General features: G+C 43.6%; 1 protein-coding gene across 6 annotated transcripts in view; it reads left to right on the top strand.

Moving 5' to 3' along the window:
- Positions 1–18,421, top strand: part of ERBB4 (erb-b2 receptor tyrosine kinase 4) — a 1,247,562-nt gene that overhangs the window by 969,155 nt on the left and 259,986 nt on the right. For all 6 annotated transcript variants that reach the window (XM_061607686.1, XM_061607684.1, XM_061607681.1 and 3 more), the window contains 2 exons: positions 7,825–7,951; positions 15,068–15,141. In XM_061607686.1, coding sequence (XP_061463670.1) covers positions 7,825–7,951; positions 15,068–15,141 — 201 coding nt within the window. The remainder of the gene's footprint in view (positions 1–7,824; positions 7,952–15,067; positions 15,142–18,421) is intronic.

Here is an 18,421-nt window from a genome sequence, read left to right as displayed (position 1 = left end):
TCCATCTTACTAAAAAGATGGCTACTCCCTCATGAATCTCTTTTCTTTCTGAGTGTGCATTGCTCCACTCTACCTTCTTCTCTTCCCTGTAAGCCAATTGGAGGGTGTGAAGCAGCACACCAGCAGTGCATGCCCAGTATTTGAGTTGCTGAATGGAGAAGGCATCATCCCTCAGGAAAAAAATTGTTCTGGTGGCAACGGTGTCACAGTTAGGGAATGACCCACCTCTTGATGGCAGGCAATACATCATTTTTATTATTATTGTTGTTGTTGTTGTTATATCCTGCCCTTCCTCCCAGAAGGAGCCCAGGGCGGCAGACAAAAACACTAAAAGCACTCTAAAGCATCTTAAAAACAAAACACTAAAAAAAAATTAAAACAAAACTTTTTAAAAAACATATTAAAACAAAACAGCTTTAAAAACATCTTAAAAAGCATTTCCAGCACAGACACAGACTGGGATAAGGTCTCTGCTTAAAAGGCTTGTTGAAATAGGAAAGTCTTCAGTAGGTTCTGAAAATATAACAGAGGTGGTGCCTATCTAATATTTAAGGAGAGGGATTTCCAAAGGTGCCACAACACTAAAGGTCCACTTCCTATGCTGTGCAGAATGGACCTCCTGATAAGATCGTATCTGTAGGAGGCCCTCACTAGCAGAGCACAGTGATTGACTCAATATATAAGGGGTAAGATGATCTTTAAGGTATCCTGCTCCGAAGCTGCAACTCTGCGACCCTAGAGCAGGGTTGGCTTACCTGTGGCCCTTCAGATGTTGTTGGAACTACAGCTCCAAACTTCCTTGACCACTATCCAGGCTGACTGTGACTGATGGGACCTGGAATCCAACAAACATGGAAGGATCACAATTAGCCACCCCTTTGCTAGAGGATGCAACTCCACACATGCAAAGGGATACAAACAGAAAGATCTGCTTGGCCTCCTACCATCGTATCTAGTTTGGCCCTCAAACATAAGATGCCTTTGAGAGTGTCAACAAGCATATAGATAGAGGTGATCCAGTGGACATAGTGTACTTAGACTTTCAAAAAGCGTTTGATGAGGTAACTCACCAAAGACTTCTGAGGAAGCTTAGCAGTCATGGAATAAGAGGAGAGGTCCTCTTGTGGATAAAGAATTGGTTAAGAAGCAGAAAACAGAGAGTAGGAATAAATGCACAGTTCTCCCAATGGAGGGCTGTAGAAAGTGGAGTCCCTCAAGGATCGGTATTGGGACCTGTACTTTTCAACTTGTTCATTAATGACCTAGAATTAGGAGTGAGCAGTGAAGTGGCCAAGTTTGCTGACGATACTAAATTGTTCAGGGTTGTTAAAACAAAAATGGATTGCGAAGAGCTCCAAAAAGACCTCTCCAAACTGAGTGAATGGGTCGAAAAATGGCAAATGCAATTCAGTATAAACAAATGTAAAATTATGCATATTGGAGCAAAAAATCTGAATTTCACATATACGCTCATGGGGTCTGAACTGGCGGTGACCGACCAGGAGAGAGACCTCGGGGTTGTTGTGGACAGCATGATGAAAATGTCGACCCAGTGTGTGACAGCTGTGAAAATGGCAAATTCCATGCTAGGGATAATTAGGAAAGGTATTGAAAATAAAACAGCCGATATCATAATGCCGTTGTATAAATCTATGGTGCGGCCGCATTTGGAATACTGTGTACAGTTCTGGTCGCCTCATCTCAAAAAGGATATTATGGAGTTGGAAAAGGTTCAGAAGAGGCAACCAGAATGATCAAGGGGATGGAGCGACTCCCTTATGAGGAAAGGTTGCAGCATTTGGGGCTTTTTAGTTTAGAGAAAAGGCGGGTCAGAGAAGACATGATAGAGTGTATAAAATTATGCATGGCATTGAGAAAGTGGGTAGAGAAAAGTTTTTCTCCCTCTCTCATAATACTAGAACTCATGGACATTCAAAGAAGCTGAATGTTGGAAGATTCAGGACAGACAAAAGGAAGTACTTCTTTACTCAGCGCATAGTTGAACTATGGAATTTGCTCCCACAAGACGCAGTAATGGCCACCAGCTTGGATGGCTTTAAAAGAAGATTAGACAAATTCATGGAGGACAGGGCTATCAATGGCTACTAGCCATGATGGCTGTGCTCTGCCACCCTAGTCAGAGGCAGCATGTTTCTGAAAACCAGTTGCCAGAAGCCTCAGGAGGGGAGAGCGTCCTTGCACTCGGGTCCTGCTTGCAGGCTTCCCCCAGGCACCTGGTTGGCCACTGTGAGAACAGGATGCTGGACTAGATAGGCCACTGGCCTGATCCAGCAGGCTCTTCTTATTTCTTATGTTCTTATGATCTCCAAAAAAGGTCACAACAACACCTCTCCATAATTTTGAAGGTCCAAAACTCACAAATACCAGACTGACTTGCTTCAATGCAAATAAACATCCTGTTCAAACGGTGTTAGCTTGTCATTTAAATCACATACAGAAATAAATGAAGAATGCATGGTTGGTACACATCAGTTAATGTGTGTGTGTGGGGGGGTGAGGAACCTTTTTCAGTCCGATGGCCTTCTGGACAACCCTCTGAGGCCTACATACCAGTGGTGGGCAAGGCAAGTGGGTGAGCAGTTAATGTAAATTTTCCCTTTTTACCATACACCCATCTCCATCTAGACAAGCAAGAAGAATTATCAAAATTCAAGGATATATTTCACCTAGACAAAAACACTTGGGGTGCGAAGCAAAGTCAGTGAGGGACATGAGCTGAGGAAAGGTGAGATAGAGAGGCTTCGAGGGTTGCATTTGTCCCCCAGGCCTGAGGTTGCCCACCCCTTAGTTAAAGGATTGGCAGTTGTTCCCCTTTCAAAGTTCAGTGTTTCCTGCTCTTGCAGTGCCTTGTAGACCTCCTTGCCCCACAAGAGAAATATTTGCCAGATATGATGGAGATTTTAGAGAATAGTTTATCCATTTGGCAGCAGTGACCATGGTGTGGTTAAATTAAGCATGCATGTAAATGGCCAATTGCCAAGAAAAAACAACACGGTCACATTTGACTTCAGAAGCAGAAATTTCCCAAAAATAAGGGGATTGGTAATAAAAAAGTTGAAAGGAAAAGTCAGGAGGATCAGATCACTTCAAAATGCTTGGGAGTTGTTAAAAGCAGAATATTAGAAGCTCAACTGGAGTGTACGCTGCAGATCAGGAAAGGTACCACCAGGGCCAAGAGGATGCCAGTGTAGTTAACAAGTAGAGTCAAAGATCCTATTTGTGGCAAGAAGACTTCTTTAAAAAAATGGAAGTCTTGCCAAAATAAGGAGAATGAAAAGGAACACAAACTTTGGCAAAAGAAATACAATAAAGAATGCTGAAAAAAAATTGAAGAGTACATTATTAAGAACATAAAAACCACCAACAGAAAATTATTTAAATACATTAGTAGCAGTCATCTAGGGAGGCGGTGGGACCCTTAGATGACAAGAAGTCAAAGACAATAAAAGAGGATAAGGAGATTGCTGAGAAGCTAAATGAATTCTTTGCATCTGTCTTCACAGTGGAGGATATAGTACAGACCCCTGTGCCTGAACTAGCTGTGGCAGGAAGAGAGTCTGAGGAACTGAAGCTGATACTGGTGACAAGACATGAAGTTCTAGCCTTAATAGACAAATTAAAAACTGACATATAGCCAGGTCCAGATGGCATCCACACAAGTTCTCAAAGAAGTCAAATGTGAGCTTGCTGATCTTCTAACAAAAATATGTAACTCTTTTTTAAGATCTGCCTCCATACCTAAGGACTGGAAAGTGGCCAATGTAACACTAATTTTTAAAAAGGGATCTGGAGAGGATCCTGGAAATTATAGGCCAGTCAGCTTAACATCTGTTCCAGGACAATGGTGGAAATCATTGTTAAAAATAAAATAACCAAGCATGTAGAAGAACAAGCCTTGCTGAAGCTGAACCTGCATGGCTTCTGCAAGGGTGAAGTCTGTCTCATTAACCTATTAGAGTTATTTGAGAGTGTCAACAAGCATATGGATAGAGGTGATCTAGCTGACATACTGTACTTGGACTTTCAAAAAACTTTTGACAAGACTCCTCACAAAAAAATTAGCAGTCATGGAATGAGGAGATGTCCTTTTGTGGATCAGGACCTGGCTAGGAAACAGGAAGCAGAGTATGAATATATAGACACTTCTGCCAATGGAGAGATGTAGGAAGTGGAATCCCCCAAGGTTCTGTGCTTTTAAACTTGTTCACAAATGATCCAGAGTTAGGGGTGAGCAGCAAGGTGGCAACGTTTGCTGAAGATACTAAATTATTTAGGATTGTTAAAACAAAAAAAGATTGCGAAGAGTTCCCAAAGGACCTCTCCAGCTGAGGGAATGGGTGGTAAAATGGAAGATGCAGTTCAGTATACACATGTTGTGATGCATGTTGGAACAAAAAATCTTAATTTCACATATATGCTCATGAGGTCTAAACTGGCAGGGACTAACCAGTGACGAAACTTGGAGTTATGGATAGCTCAATGAAGATGTCAACCCAGTGCGTAGCAGCTGTGAAAAAGGCAAATTCCATGCTAGGGATCATTAGGAAAGGAACTAAAAATAAAACTGCCAATATCATAATGCTGTTAAACAAATCTATGGTGCGGCCACATTTAGAATACTGTGTACAGTTCTGGTCGCCTCACCTCAAAAAGGATATTTTAGAGACGGAAAACGTTCAGGAAAGGGCAACCAGAACAATCAAGGGGATAGAACGACTCCCCTATGAGGAAAGGTTACAGCATTTGGGCCTTTCTAGTTTAGAGAAAAGGTGAGTGAGATATGACATGATAGAAGTGTATAAAATTAAGCATGGCATGGAGAAAGTGGATAGAGAAAAAATATGTCTCCCTCTCTCATCACACTAGAACTGATGGACATCCGATGAAGCTGAATGTTGGATGATTCAGGACAGACAAAAGAAAGCACTTCTTCATGCAGCACATAGTTAAACTATGGAATTCACTCCAACAGGAGGTAGTGATGGCCACTAACATGGATGACTTGAAAAGAGGATTAGACAAATTCATGGAGGATTAGGCTATCAATGGCTAGCAGCCATGATGGCTGTGCTATGCCACCATCGCTGGGAGGCAGTATGCTTCTGAAAACTAGTTGCCAGTAGCCACAGGAGAGGAGAGTGCTCTTGTGCTCAGGTCCTGCTTGTGGGCTTCCCTTGGGCATCTGGTTGGCCACTGTGTGACAGGATACTGAACTTGATGGGCCACTGACCTGAGCCAGCAGGCCTCTTCTTACATTCTTATTTGGGTTGAAATTGGCATGTTTTGGTGGGAAAGTATATGTGAGGCCCACAGGTATCCATTCAATTGGAAATCTGGCCCTTCAGCTTACTTGAATTTAAACCCCTGCTATTGAGGAAATATTTACATGCTCCATGTATGCACTATAGTTCCCATGCATACATTGAATCAGGGTGCTTGTTTCAAACCCTATCAGTTAGGGATTTATTGAACAGTCTTAATTCATCTTCATTTACATACTATATGAACTGATATGTGAAACTGAAGAAGATAAGCTTTATAGAGAAGACAGCCTATATATCTTTGTGTGTGTGTGTGTGTGTGTGTAAGTAATAAAATCATTTCTTTTCAAGCATCCACACAACATTACTCATGAAAGGAATATGCCTATTTTAGCCTAGTTTTGTTTCTTCAATTCTGGAGCAGAGCTTGGAAAAGTTACTTTTTTGAACTACAACTCCCATCAGCCCAATCCAGTGGCCATGCGGGCTGGGGCTGATGGGAGTTGTAGTTCAAAAAAGTAACTTTTCCAAGCTCTGTTCTGGAGTACAACCCTACAGAGGAAAAACCAATACTGCATTGTGGTTAAAGCAATGCGCAGGCTTTTAATAGGAGCCATAGATTTGTAAAAAGAATGTGTGATGTCAGCATGCATTCAAATGTGTCATAATGTTTACTGGTATGGATCATCTCTAATATGTAGCTTGAGGACCTCAAAAACCTTTTATAGCCATATCTCTTTCACCCAGTTCTGACCAAGGTGGTAGAGCTGTACTACTAGAGACTGCCGGTGGGATCTTGCATAAATGAATGTTCCCTGTTAAAGTGCCGTGTCTATGCAACTAGAACTACAATGTTAGGGGAAAGGCTATATGAGAAGGTGTCTTACATTGAATCAGATAATTGGTTTGTATAACCCAGTATGGTATACTCAGTTCAGGAGGAGGTCTTACCCAGCTCTGTTACCTGGAAGTGCTAGGGATTGAACCTGGGACTCTGCACATGCTAAGTACATGATCTATTCCTGAGCCATCCCTTTAGCTAAAGCTCCTCTCCTTGATATGTAGTTTTCTATGAGAATATCTTTGTATGGAGGAGCATTTAGTTGTATGGCCCTCTACTTGCAGATACAAGCAGCACAGTCCAGATGCAGGTTTACCACCCCAGGGAGAACTTGGTCTCATTTATCTGTAGTGTCATGTTTGGGACTATGTGGCCAAAACACTTCTGACCTATGCGAATCTGGCAGCTGTTGTGAAACTCAGACACTTCCTCCCCATTCCACAGCAGTATCCAGGCCCAAACAATCCCTTTTATATACAGAAGGAAATGGTATACAGAGGAGGAAGTTCAAGACCCTAAGATTCTTTTAAAGGCTATAGATTGGTTGTCTCTGGCTCCGATGACAGCAGCTGCAGCTACAAGGTTCCCACTGTCTCTCTATGTCTTTGAAGAGACTTGTCTTCTCTCAGTGATCTTGATATGTAATCCTTCTCCACGAATCAGTTTGCCTTCTCAGAAATCCAATGGGTGATATCTAACTATGCCATACCCAGTACAGACCCTCTGAGTATGAATAACACTGGATATCACCCAATATCTCTCCCTCTTAAAAACATCCCCCTTGCCACCACCGCTGCTGCCGCCACCGTAGGAATAAAGCTGTCAGTGGTGTTGGCCTTCTCTGTTACTAGAAATGAGACACAAGCCATTACATGGGAAGAAGCTTACTGGGCCGATGCATATAATCCAGTCCAGTGGCGGCTGGGGTCTGCATGTCAGTGGGGCGGTGGAATCTGCTCCAGGTTTTAGTCTGAACTTTCAAGGAGCTTCCCAAGGGACTAAAACCTAGAGCAGATTCCACTGCCCCACTGACATGTAGACACCAGACGCCACTGATCCAGTCAGTGAAGTGCCACACCTCAAGGCCAAACCAAGTGTGGTGGGATGAGTGTATTATATTCATGTGTTTGGCCCATTTCATATATGAAGTGCAGGGAGAGGTTACATGAAATGGGGGCAAAGCCCCTTCCCCCATTCCCTGCCTCAGTTTGTTGTGTTTCGTGGCTTCAAGCAATTTCCTTGCTGAACAAGTTCACGTCCCACATCAGCTTCTCTGAACACAAATTCCCTTCCTCTCTTTCTCCTTTCTCACTACCAGTAGCGCTCACCATCTTCCTGCCCTTAGGCTGTGTATGAGGGATTTCCCAGCCTGCTTCCACATGGCTTTCCAGCTCCTCCGATATTATCCCAAACAACTCAGTATAACCTCCTGCCCATAGATCTATGGGAGGGTTTTCTTTCCCCTCGAACCGTAGTTTCAATTATTGTCCCCATTCTGTGGCTGATCCTTGTTTGTCAATCTGGGATGGACAAACTCTCCCTGCTCTCATCCTAATTCCTGGAAAACAGGATTGTTGGCCCTGTTTCCTCCTCCCTCATTAATTACTAATCAGCACAGGCCCAATGGCGTAATGCTGTCAGTGATGTAAAATAACCCAAATATATGAATGCATATTTTAAAAAACTTGTTTGTTTTTACAGCATGTGATGGCATAGGTACAGGAAGTTTGATGTATGCCCAAACTGTAGACTCCAGTAACATTGACAAATTTGTCAACTGTACCAAGATCAATGGGAACCTGATCTTCCTTGTCACAGGAATTCATGGGTAAGTTCAAAGAATTATAATATGCTGCAACTTAGTAACGGACCAAACCAGATTATGCATTTTTATTTTGTCCTTGATGTTGGAATGGACAGCATTGCCAGCATTGCTTCTCCAGGGAATTGTGCAATTCTGGCATGGGAAGGAGCCATGTAGTGCGCTCATCCCAGTGTAGCCCAGATTTTCTGGTGGTGTTAGAACATGGGATGGGCTCCTATGACATAAAGGTAACATCTAAAGGGGTCACTTGACCCCCAGATCTTGGTACTGAAATCCAGGTTCTGCACATCACTAGCAGGGTTCCCTTCCTGGCGGTGGGATTTGAGAAACCTAATCATGAATGCTGAGACACTGTGAGCCCATTTTGAATGAATCAGTGCTGCTGTGGAAAATTGACTAATTTCAGAGAAGATAAAGGGGTTTGTAGAGGGCAAGCAGGGTCGTACAGTAGCTTATTGCTTGTGTGAAGTTCTTGCCTTCTCTGCGTGCTGCTCTATGTGGTTTGAAGAAGAGAAGAAACCAGCTGGAGGGTCAGTGTAAGTTTCACCTGTTTTCATCTCTCTGCTCTTTTGCCCTGACCAGTCACTTAGGGACGCTTCTGAAATTCTCTCCATTCAAACTACTTTCCAGATGTTGAGGTTCCGAATTACCTAATATTGGTTCCAGAGTGCCACGACATTGACAGCCTGTCATTTTTCTGTTCTGCTGGGCATGTGATGTTTGCAGCCGTTTTTAGTTCATATCATTTCCCCTTTTCTTATGGTTCATCAGTGTGTATCGGCACATGTATACATTGATTAAATCAGTGTGCAGACAAGAATCTCGATGTCATGCAATCACATAAAGATTCCTTTTTGTGCTGATTTAATCCGTGTACATATGCACTCATGTGCATCAGTAACCTATAAGAAGAAAAAGGAATGGGGTACAAACTGAAAACTGCAGCCAGCTGCACTTGTACAAAACTGAAATTAATTTTAGGAATGCTGAGTTGAATTGGAAGGCAGGTGAGGGAAACACATAGTGGACCTAATTCAATAAAATTATAATAACACACCTATTGTGCATACAGACATCCTGCCTGCACCCCTTTCTATTGTACCCAAAATGTCTAAAGCTCTCGGCCTCCTGAGAGAAAATTCTAAGTACTAACACTCCTTTACTGTCAGTATCACATTAAAGTCATATTCTAAAGCCTTATCTTCTAGCTACTGCAGACGTGTGTGTGTTGTTGGTTAAAATTAATTAAATTTGACTGGCCTTAAAAAAATACATTGTTACAAAGTTTATTTACAGTCTTGAAGTTATAAGGAAAGTGCACTCATCACACAATATGATTAAACTGAGCGTTACAAAAAGTTGACAATATAAAATGGTAACTTGGAATATATATTTGTTGTTCACAATGTTAATTTAGTGTATTTGAATACACTGTTACATTCAGGATTAATGTTGTTTTTCAGTAAATAAACAACTGGGAACTTGGTTGCATGGTAATATCAGAGAATCACTTAATGGCTATTGTTAAAAATATCAATATATATTTAAAACTTCATTTAAACTCATTAAATGGAAAGCAGCCTTGGAACATTAGGAATATGCCTTATGCCAAGACAAGCTATTTGTCCACCTAGCCAGTATTGCTTGCTGTCATTGGTAGTGGCTCTCCACGCTCTTAGACAGAGACCTTTCACATTAGGATAATGTACAACAACGTGAATGACATTCTACAAATTTATTTTCCTGTACTGCTTTGTAAAAAGTGTCTTATCTGTTTAGTCTACTAATTCATTTGTTGGGCACTGAGTTTACCTCAAAATTGCAAGTCATGCATCTAACCCAAAGGATGTGAACACTTGTATTTTCAATATAAAAGTATATATACATGGATAAAGATAGTTGCATCATGCTGGAAAGCCTTTGTCATGCCACTAATTTCAAGGTGCTCATTTCTCATTGAGCCACTATCAGGCCTTGATATTACTGTATTTGGAGTAGAGATGATCATTTCCATAAACATGTTCAGGACACTTATTTGGGATGAGAGACAGTTCTTAGCCTTTCTAAAGCAGAGAAATGAAAAGTGAAAAACAAGTGAGAAACCATGCTAGGAAGCTAAATTCTTAACCATGCTAGGAAGTGGGACAGTTCCATTTTAATCCAGTCACAATGAACTGGTCTTTGATTCCATGGATCACTTCTATGGACATGTAATATTTGTGAGTGTAACATTTTTCCATATAGTTAGTTTGCGTGTTACCCTAGCTAATGCCCAAAAGGCTGAACAACTTACAGTTGCACATGACACTGGGAAATTGTAGATCTTTCCCTATTCTGTGCATTTGGTTCAATAGTACAAATGTTTATCATCAAGCTTTTTCTTTTTTCCCCCTAAAAACATAATTTTTGGCAACTTGTTGCTATACCTGAAACATTAACTTGCAACTGAAAATATGCAATTTTTGCTTCTTAGAATTAAATACTGGATAGTCATTGTGCACCTAATGCATAATCATAGTGGGGCTCTGCCACTCACCTGACCTCCCTCCAGCTGAACCATGCTGCATACTGGGACAGAGAGGGGGAGGGGTGATGCAGTGGTGAGGCCAGCGGAATCAATTCGACACTCCTGCTGGTGTGATTGCCACCATCTCATCACCTCTCTCCCTCTCTGTCCTGGTAAGCAGCAGTGGCTCAGCTGGAGGGAGGTCAGCTGAGCACGGCAGCCCCATTGCATAATCCGCTTCTGTCCTAATGTAGAGGAAAGAATCTTGGTTCAGGTGATATCAACAAAGCATGCTTAGCTATACAGTTCTGTGTTGTCCAAGGCTAATTGCGGCTGGTCTTAATTATTTCAAATGCTGCCTCTGCCATGAATTCACTAGGAGGCTCAGGCAAGAAACGCTGTCTCAGCATTGGAATCTTTCCACCTTCCTCGGTAATATGGAATAACAGAATCTCCTTTACATGGTTGTGTCAAGTATTTTTGAAATAATGGTGTGAAATGCATTAGCATTTATTTGGTGCTTTAGAGTGTTAATAGTGCTGAACTTTATTTCTGAGGCAGCCTGATGGCGACACAATACCAACTGTGCAGTTCTAGTGTTGAGATAGAGCCCTGTTCAGTCTAATCCCTGGGGCTGTTCTGTATTATAGTAATATGACTGCCATTTTTTGCTGAAATTACTATAAGCTATTTCCATATAAACTTCACTGATGCTGCTGTAGGATATCACTTATCTTTCTGTCATTCGCTGGCTGTTGATACAGACACCAAGCCAAAGCACAGTTGGTGCTAATCATAGTTTGCAACCCTAACCACAGTTTAAGCTTCCAAACGTGCATGTATAATTGCATCAAGATTCTTTTTGTGCTGTGTTTTACTGATGCACCCAGATGCATTTGCACGCTGGTAATACACCATTAGAAAGAAAGAAAGAAAGAAAGAAAGAAAGAAAGAAAGAAAGAAAGAAAGAAAGAAAGAAAGAAAGAAAGAAAGAAAGAAAGATTCAACTGTACCCCACAATCATATACAGATTGTTTTTTTGGGAAGTTCTATCAATGAGCCCATAGACATTGTTAATGTAAAGGAGTAAAAAGACACAAAAGAGCTAAAGCTGCAGCAAACTACCTATGCCTGGAACTCCAAGATCTGTGCAGTTACTCAGATGAGGATAATTTGATAAGACCCCTTAGTTTGGAGCTACTTACCTACTTACCTGCCTTCATTTTCCATCTGCTCAGCACCGCCCACCAGCCCACTGAAATGGTACACCATTCTCCTGTGGCAGAGCAACAACCTTAACTACAGTTTGTTAACTGAGACATCACAGCAAACTATGATTTGAATCACTCTGCCATGTAGTGCTTTTACTGAAGGTGTGCTCCAGTGGTGTATTGGTCCTGGGTCGCAGGGGGTCACCACCCATTTAGTTTTTCAGGAGGCAGGTCGCGGGGGGTCCCTTCCCTTTAGCCTGGCTCGGGTGTTTAGGCTACAGAGGAAGTGTCTGGCAGGGGCTGCTACTGCTCTGGGCCGCACTCTCTGGACTGCAGGAGTTGCCAGTGGGTGGCAGGCCTCTGAGGAGGGGTAGGAAGGAGAGAGGCTTTTGGTTGCACACCTCAGGAGAAGGAAGAGGCAACACTGTTACTGCCGCTGCCTAGCATGGCATGAGCAGGTGCCTGCCCCCTTCACCTCATGTCACTCGCTCAGTTGACATGTGCAGGCTGCACCAGGCAGCAGCACCAGCACCAGCAATGCCGGTCTCTTCCATCTCCTGAGATGTGCAAACGAAAGACTCCCTCCTTCCCACCCCTCCTTTCCCCCCTTAGAGGCCTGTAGCCCACCCACAACTCCTCCCTCCAGCCCAGTGAGTGTGGTAAGAGCAGTGGCAGCAGCCCATGCCAAGGAGGGGCATGCAGGGAAGGGGGTGCAATGACCCACATGGAGACCATCTGTCGGCACAACTAGAGCATCTTAGATGCTCTCTCCTCCCAGAGGAAGTGGGGGGGGCAAGGGGACGGGGGAGAGGAATTTCTACTGGCACAACTACAAGATTGACACAGGGAATGGGGGTGTTGAATTGGGGAGGGATAGGAAGGAAGAACCCAAAGTGGTGACCGGGGGGGGCAAGGCTTTCCCCAATCTGGCCCCTGTAGCTACAGCCGCCACTGCAGACTCTTCCCAGACTCTTTGCCCCCCCCTTTTGGCTCTGCTCCCTCTGCACCTGGAGCCTGAAGAATGGGGGAGCTGCAGGGGGAGGGAAGGCAGGAAGTGGGGGCAGAGAAGTAGTGTTCAAAAGAGAACCCGCCAAGACTGTAATAAAGAAAAGGGGTTTTCTTATTAGTATTATTTGGACATGACATCAGTCTCCACTGTCAGCATTCTCCAACAGTAGGAGATTCCAGCACTCCCCCAAAGCGAGGCCTCCCCCAGTAGCTCCATGGGGAAGCAATGGGACCATAAACCAGGGCCTCTCTTTCACAGAAGAGGATGTGAGTCCTCCATGCCTACAGTACTTGGGGATCCTCTAATTGCCTAATAATATGGAGGTGTTCTTACCTTCTCCTTATTAAAAACCATTTCAAGGTAGTCAAGTGCAGTTAAAACAATATTTTAAAACCTCCCTTAAAAAGTATTCCACTCATTATTCTAAAAAAAGAAAACCAAACATTTCATAAGAGCCCCCCCCATTTCCATCAGATCCCTGGAGGGTCCTGTGAGAGGGGGTGGGAGTGAAGGGGGGAAAGGCATGGAGGTGAGGCAAAAGAGAGGTGGGGGAAACTAGGAGCAGCCGAGTTAGGGAGTAGTAGGAGAGGTTGGAGAGAGGCAGGAGGGGTTGGGATCTGGGAAAATGGGAGGGGGTAGGGAGCATAAGGGGTGAGGGGCCGGTGAGAGAGGGAAAGAAAATGGGAGTGCGGGGTAGGAGGGGTGTGAGGGAAAGGGAGGGTAGGGGGTAAGGGGCAAGAGAGGCTGCAAGTGAGATTATTGTATAATTTTAGAAGGGAGCGTGGCTGTGACTGTCATGAAGGGACCCTGCGTTTCTCAATTTGCCTCTACACTACTGGTGTGTACACAGGTTTGAATTTTCCATGCCTTGCTGTGAAGCATTTTCCCTGCCCCTTTCAGCTGGCAGTTTTTTCTTAGCAACTTCATACTGAGCAAAAAGTGTAATTAAAAGACTATAATCCTGGATTAAAATAGTTGCATGAAACAGATTTTTGAGGCATGATGGGGGCTGGGGGTAGGAAGTTGAGAGAGGCCTAAACTGCAAGAATTAATTGCATAACATATGGTTAATCCTTCAGGCTTTCTTTGAATATTCCATTTCCCTCCTGCTAATCTCGCTGTAAAACCTGGAAATCCCCCCCACAAAAGTGTCTGCTATTTTACTGAATCCTTAAGGCCTGTCTCCAAGATATCTTGTCCAATTAGTCTTTTATACTCATTCTTGACATCCGAAGGGCAGAAAAGGAGGTGCTTACTAATATGTTCCCTTGCCCTCTCAAGAGTGTGTTAGTATTTTTTTCTATAATCAAAAGCTCACACAAGAAAAGTAAAGTCTGTAAAGGGAGACATTCTACTTTTAGAACCTTGTTCTTTTTTAAAAAAATAGCTGTGCACCTTTCACAGAATGCTTTTGCTTGTCTTTCTTATTTCACAGTGTCCTGTGAAATTGACATAAGAGTCTTTGGCTGTTAACATTGGTTGTGTCAAATCAATCTGAATCTTACTGAAAGGAAGCCTAAGTTCTGCTCTCAAAATAAATCACACACTAAACAATTGTTTGCATGTTGTATGGAACACAGGTACATGCTGTCTCTACATGTGCAAGTGTTTGTCTGAAAGAGTGTACATTTGTTGATTTGTACGGCTCAACTAATGTGTACACAGATACACAGACTGTGCGCTCACTAAACATCACAGGTGAATAATTGCAGAACTGGGCAGTGGAACTATTTGTGTATACAGGTACATAGATTATACACTCCTAGAATGCAACACGTGAATACCCCTAATAAGACTGAGATACGAGGGAACGATGCTTATTTAAATTCTTCCTTATTTAATATTCTTTCCAGAAGGGCACTGAGGCATTAGCAGTCCACCATTCTTCCATTTTTTATTTTCAAAGTTTTCCCTAGTGGTTTTTCTCCTTAATTTCTCTTGGAAATTAAGCCAAACTATTTTCTCCCCAAACTTGGATTTATTCCAAGCTAACTGAAGTGAAATTGGAGGCCCCAGGCTCCCTCCCCCTCACACTCCACCCATAAACCTTCTTCCCTCTCTCAGCTATCCCTTACCTCCACATTGAGTCTCCCACCCCCTGCCAACCCATATGCATCCTTACATGAAATAGTCTGGAGAAGTAATTGGATAGGGAATGTCAGAGGAAGTCATTTGCACCAGGTCAATTGGCCAAATACCACTTTTTCCTTTCTCTAAGCAGCCAAAGTTACTGTTGAGAGTTACAACAGCTCTGTGATTTAGCTGCACTCTCCTGAGCACCCTGTTCCTGGACAAGGAAGGTAAAGGTGGTTTTCTACACCCAGGTTTCAGTATAAATCCTTCAGCATTTTCCCATATTCAGATCATAACAATGTGTCATTATTTTCTTCCAGGGACCCCTATCACACAATTGAAGCAATTGACCCGCAGAATTTAAATGTCTTCCAAACAGTGAGAGAGATAACAGGTAACCTTCAATTATGATACTACATAATTTGTACTCTTTATTTTGTGTTTTCCATTTTAAAATACTAATGCTTACACAAGACAGCAGAGAAAACATTGTGGTGTGAAAAAGTGGTTCTTGGTCAAATTTTGCCTCAACTATAAATTCACGAGGTGACAGTGAGTGCCGTTGTGGTGATTACTATATGTGAAGTGGATTGAACATTTGAAACCACTGTAGAAATACAAAGTAGTAGTAGTACTAGTAGCAGGAGCAGCAGCAGGAGCATTGCTACTGAAGGGTTCAACAGAATTTAAAACTGTAGTTGGCCTCTTCAAGTTTCATATCAGAGAAGAACAAGTATACTATTGTAACACCATGAACATTCCATAGATGGCCTTCCTGCTATACTTTTAAGAATCTGGCTGTGCTGAAAGCTTACTACTGATTTACACCTTTAGCAAGGTAATGGGTGTTTTCCTTTCTAAGACAGCTGTTTCAGTGACAAAATGTGCCCTTTCAGTATATGCGGAATCCCTAAAAGCACATGGTGACTGGTTCCTTGTCAACTTGAATTTGTAAGGAACTCAGTGTAGCTATGGGGGCAATGCTCCATCAGAAGTTCAGGAAACTGCTCTATGAACATCTTCCTCATACATGTGCCCATATATGCTACTCCGTGGCAGTGTGGGCTAAGAAGAAACTTTTCTTTTCTGCCGCCATTGCGTCTGCTGGGAGCTGTCCAGCGGAGCTGTTTCGAGTGCTCAGGGGTCTTTTAAACTCTGGGCCCCGGGGGGGGGTAATATAGACCACTCAACAGCCCGCTGTCAAGAATTTACACGGCACTTTGCAGATAAAGTCCCTCAGATTCGCTCCGACTTGGACGCTAAAATTGGTACAGTCTCAGGGATGTAACTTTGGCTCCTGCCTGTCCAATAGTAATGGATTCTTTTCAATTTGTACAGCCCGAGGCAAGAGCCACCACATGTTTGCTAGACCCTTGCCCTTCCTGGCTCATTAAGAGTGCCAGAGGGGGACTGGCCGACTGGGTGAGGGGAGTGGTTAATGCCTCTTTACAACAAGGCAGAATCCCATTGTGCCTAAAAGAGGCAGTTGTAAGGCCTTTGTTGAAAAAGCCCTCCCTGGATCCCTCTATAATGGGTAATTATTGGCCAGTCTCCAACATTCCATTTCTGGGCAAGGTAATAGGGCGTGTGGTGGCCACCCAGCTCCAGAGATTCTTGGATGAAACGGATTATCTGGATCCATTTCAGTCTGGTTTCAGGCCTGGCTATGGGACAGAGATAGCTTTGGTTGCCTTGGTGGATGACCTACGCAGAGAGCTGGACAGGGGGAGTGTGTCCCTGTTGGTTCTACTGGACCTCTCAGCGGCTTTCGATACCATCGACCATGGAATCCTTCTGGACCGCCTTGCTGGGATGGGACTTGGGGGCACTGTGTTACGATGGCTCTATTCCTTTCTGGACGGACCCAGAAGGTGGTGCTGGGGGATTCTTGTTCGACTCCTTGGCCATTGACCTATGGGGTCCCTCAGGGTTCAGTTTTGTCCCCCATGTTATTTAACATCTACATGAAACCGCTGGGAGAGGTTGTCCGGGGGTTTGGGGTTCGGTGCCATCAGTATGCGGACGACACCCAACTCTATTTCTCCTTTCCACCTAAAGCCAAGGAAGCTGTCCTGGTCCTGAACCAGTGCCTGGCATCAGTGATGGACTGGATGAGGGTGAACAAATTGAAACTAAATCCAGACAAGACAGAGGTGCTCCTGGTCAGTCGAAGGGCAGATCAGGGAATAGGGATTCAGCCTGTGCTGGATGGGGTTACACTCCCCCTGAAGACACAGGTTCCCAGTTTGGGTGTGCTCCTGGACTCAGCTCTGAACTTGGAGGCCCAGGTCTCGGCAGTGGCCAGGAGTGCTTTTGCCCAGTTAAGACTGGTGCGCCAGCTGCGCCCATTCCTGGAAACGCCTGATTTGACTACGGTGATGCATGCCTTAGTTACATCCCGTTTAGATTACTGTAATGCGCTCTACGTGGGGCAGCCTTTGAAGACTGTTCGGAAACTTAAACTGGTACAAAGTGCTGCAGCCAGAGTGTTAACTGGGGCTGGTTACAGGGACCATACAACCCCCTTGTTACAACAGCTCCACTGGCTGCCAGTCTGTTTCCGGTCACAATTCAAAGTGCTGGTTTTGACCTATAAAGCCCTATACAGCCTAGGTCCAGGCTATTTGTCAGACTGTATCTCCCTATATGAGCCTACCCGGGCCCTGAGATCTTCAGGAGAGGCCCTTCTCTCAGTCCCAACACCTTCACAAGCGCAATTGGGCCTTCTTGGTGGCTGCTCCTAGGTTCTGGAACTCCCTTCCTAGGGAGGCACGAATGGCCCCCTCCTTGCCATCCTTCCGTCAGCAAGTAAAGACCTTTTTATTCTGACAGGCTTTTGAGATAGGCGGTGTTTAGGATTGGGCTTTACAAGGCTTGTTTACTGTTTTATGCTGTTATTTGTATTATTTTATATTGTTTTTTAGTATTTTAAGTGCCTGTTTCATGGTTTTAAGGTTGCGTATAGTTTAATAGTATCTTAATTGTATATTTTTGTATGTTTTTAACTACATGTAGTTTTATTTGTAAGCAGCCCTGAGTTCTAGTTTGGAAAAAGGGCGGGGTAAAAATAAAGTTTCATTCATTCATTATGCAGGGTGGGGTGGCTGCCTCAGGCAGTGGATGCTGGGGGGGAGGCTGTTAACAGTGTCAAGAGTAGAGTTCTGTGTGTTGTGTGGCCTGCTATGTGTTCCCTTAGTAAGCAGCGGAAGACAATGTCCTGTTGCCAATGTTGAAGTAACATTCTGCTGCCAGTTTGTTCACTTTTTGTACACCTCAGGCATAAAAACGTCTGGGGTTGGCCTTGTATTTGCCAAAAGCTTTGGCTGACAACATCAGGAAAAAATATCTGTAAATGTTAAAAGGGAATGTAAGCTGAGTGGTTAATAACCTGCCATTGTGCACATTCACTAGGCCTCATGGAAAATGGGCAGGTTAAAGTTCCCCGAAGAGGGAATTGTGCACATTTCCTTATCAGTGTACATAATCTCCAACAGGCCTGGTGGAATGTGCATGTATCGATAAATGTTTGTAGTCTCTCTGGCCAGTTATTTTCATTTATTGGTTTAACTAATCTCAGTGGCACATTGCCAGCCTGGCTCTGACCTTCTAGCGCAATGCAAACAGCTGGACTGGCAGAAAAGTACAACCTGGTTCCTCATTTTTCATCTTTGGTG

Source organism: Rhineura floridana, chromosome 2, assembly GCF_030035675.1.
Source record: "Rhineura floridana isolate rRhiFlo1 chromosome 2, rRhiFlo1.hap2, whole genome shotgun sequence".
NCBI classification, from domain to species: Eukaryota; Metazoa; Chordata; class Lepidosauria; order Squamata; family Rhineuridae; genus Rhineura; species Rhineura floridana.
This window is presented reverse-complemented; position numbering and strand designations above follow the sequence as displayed.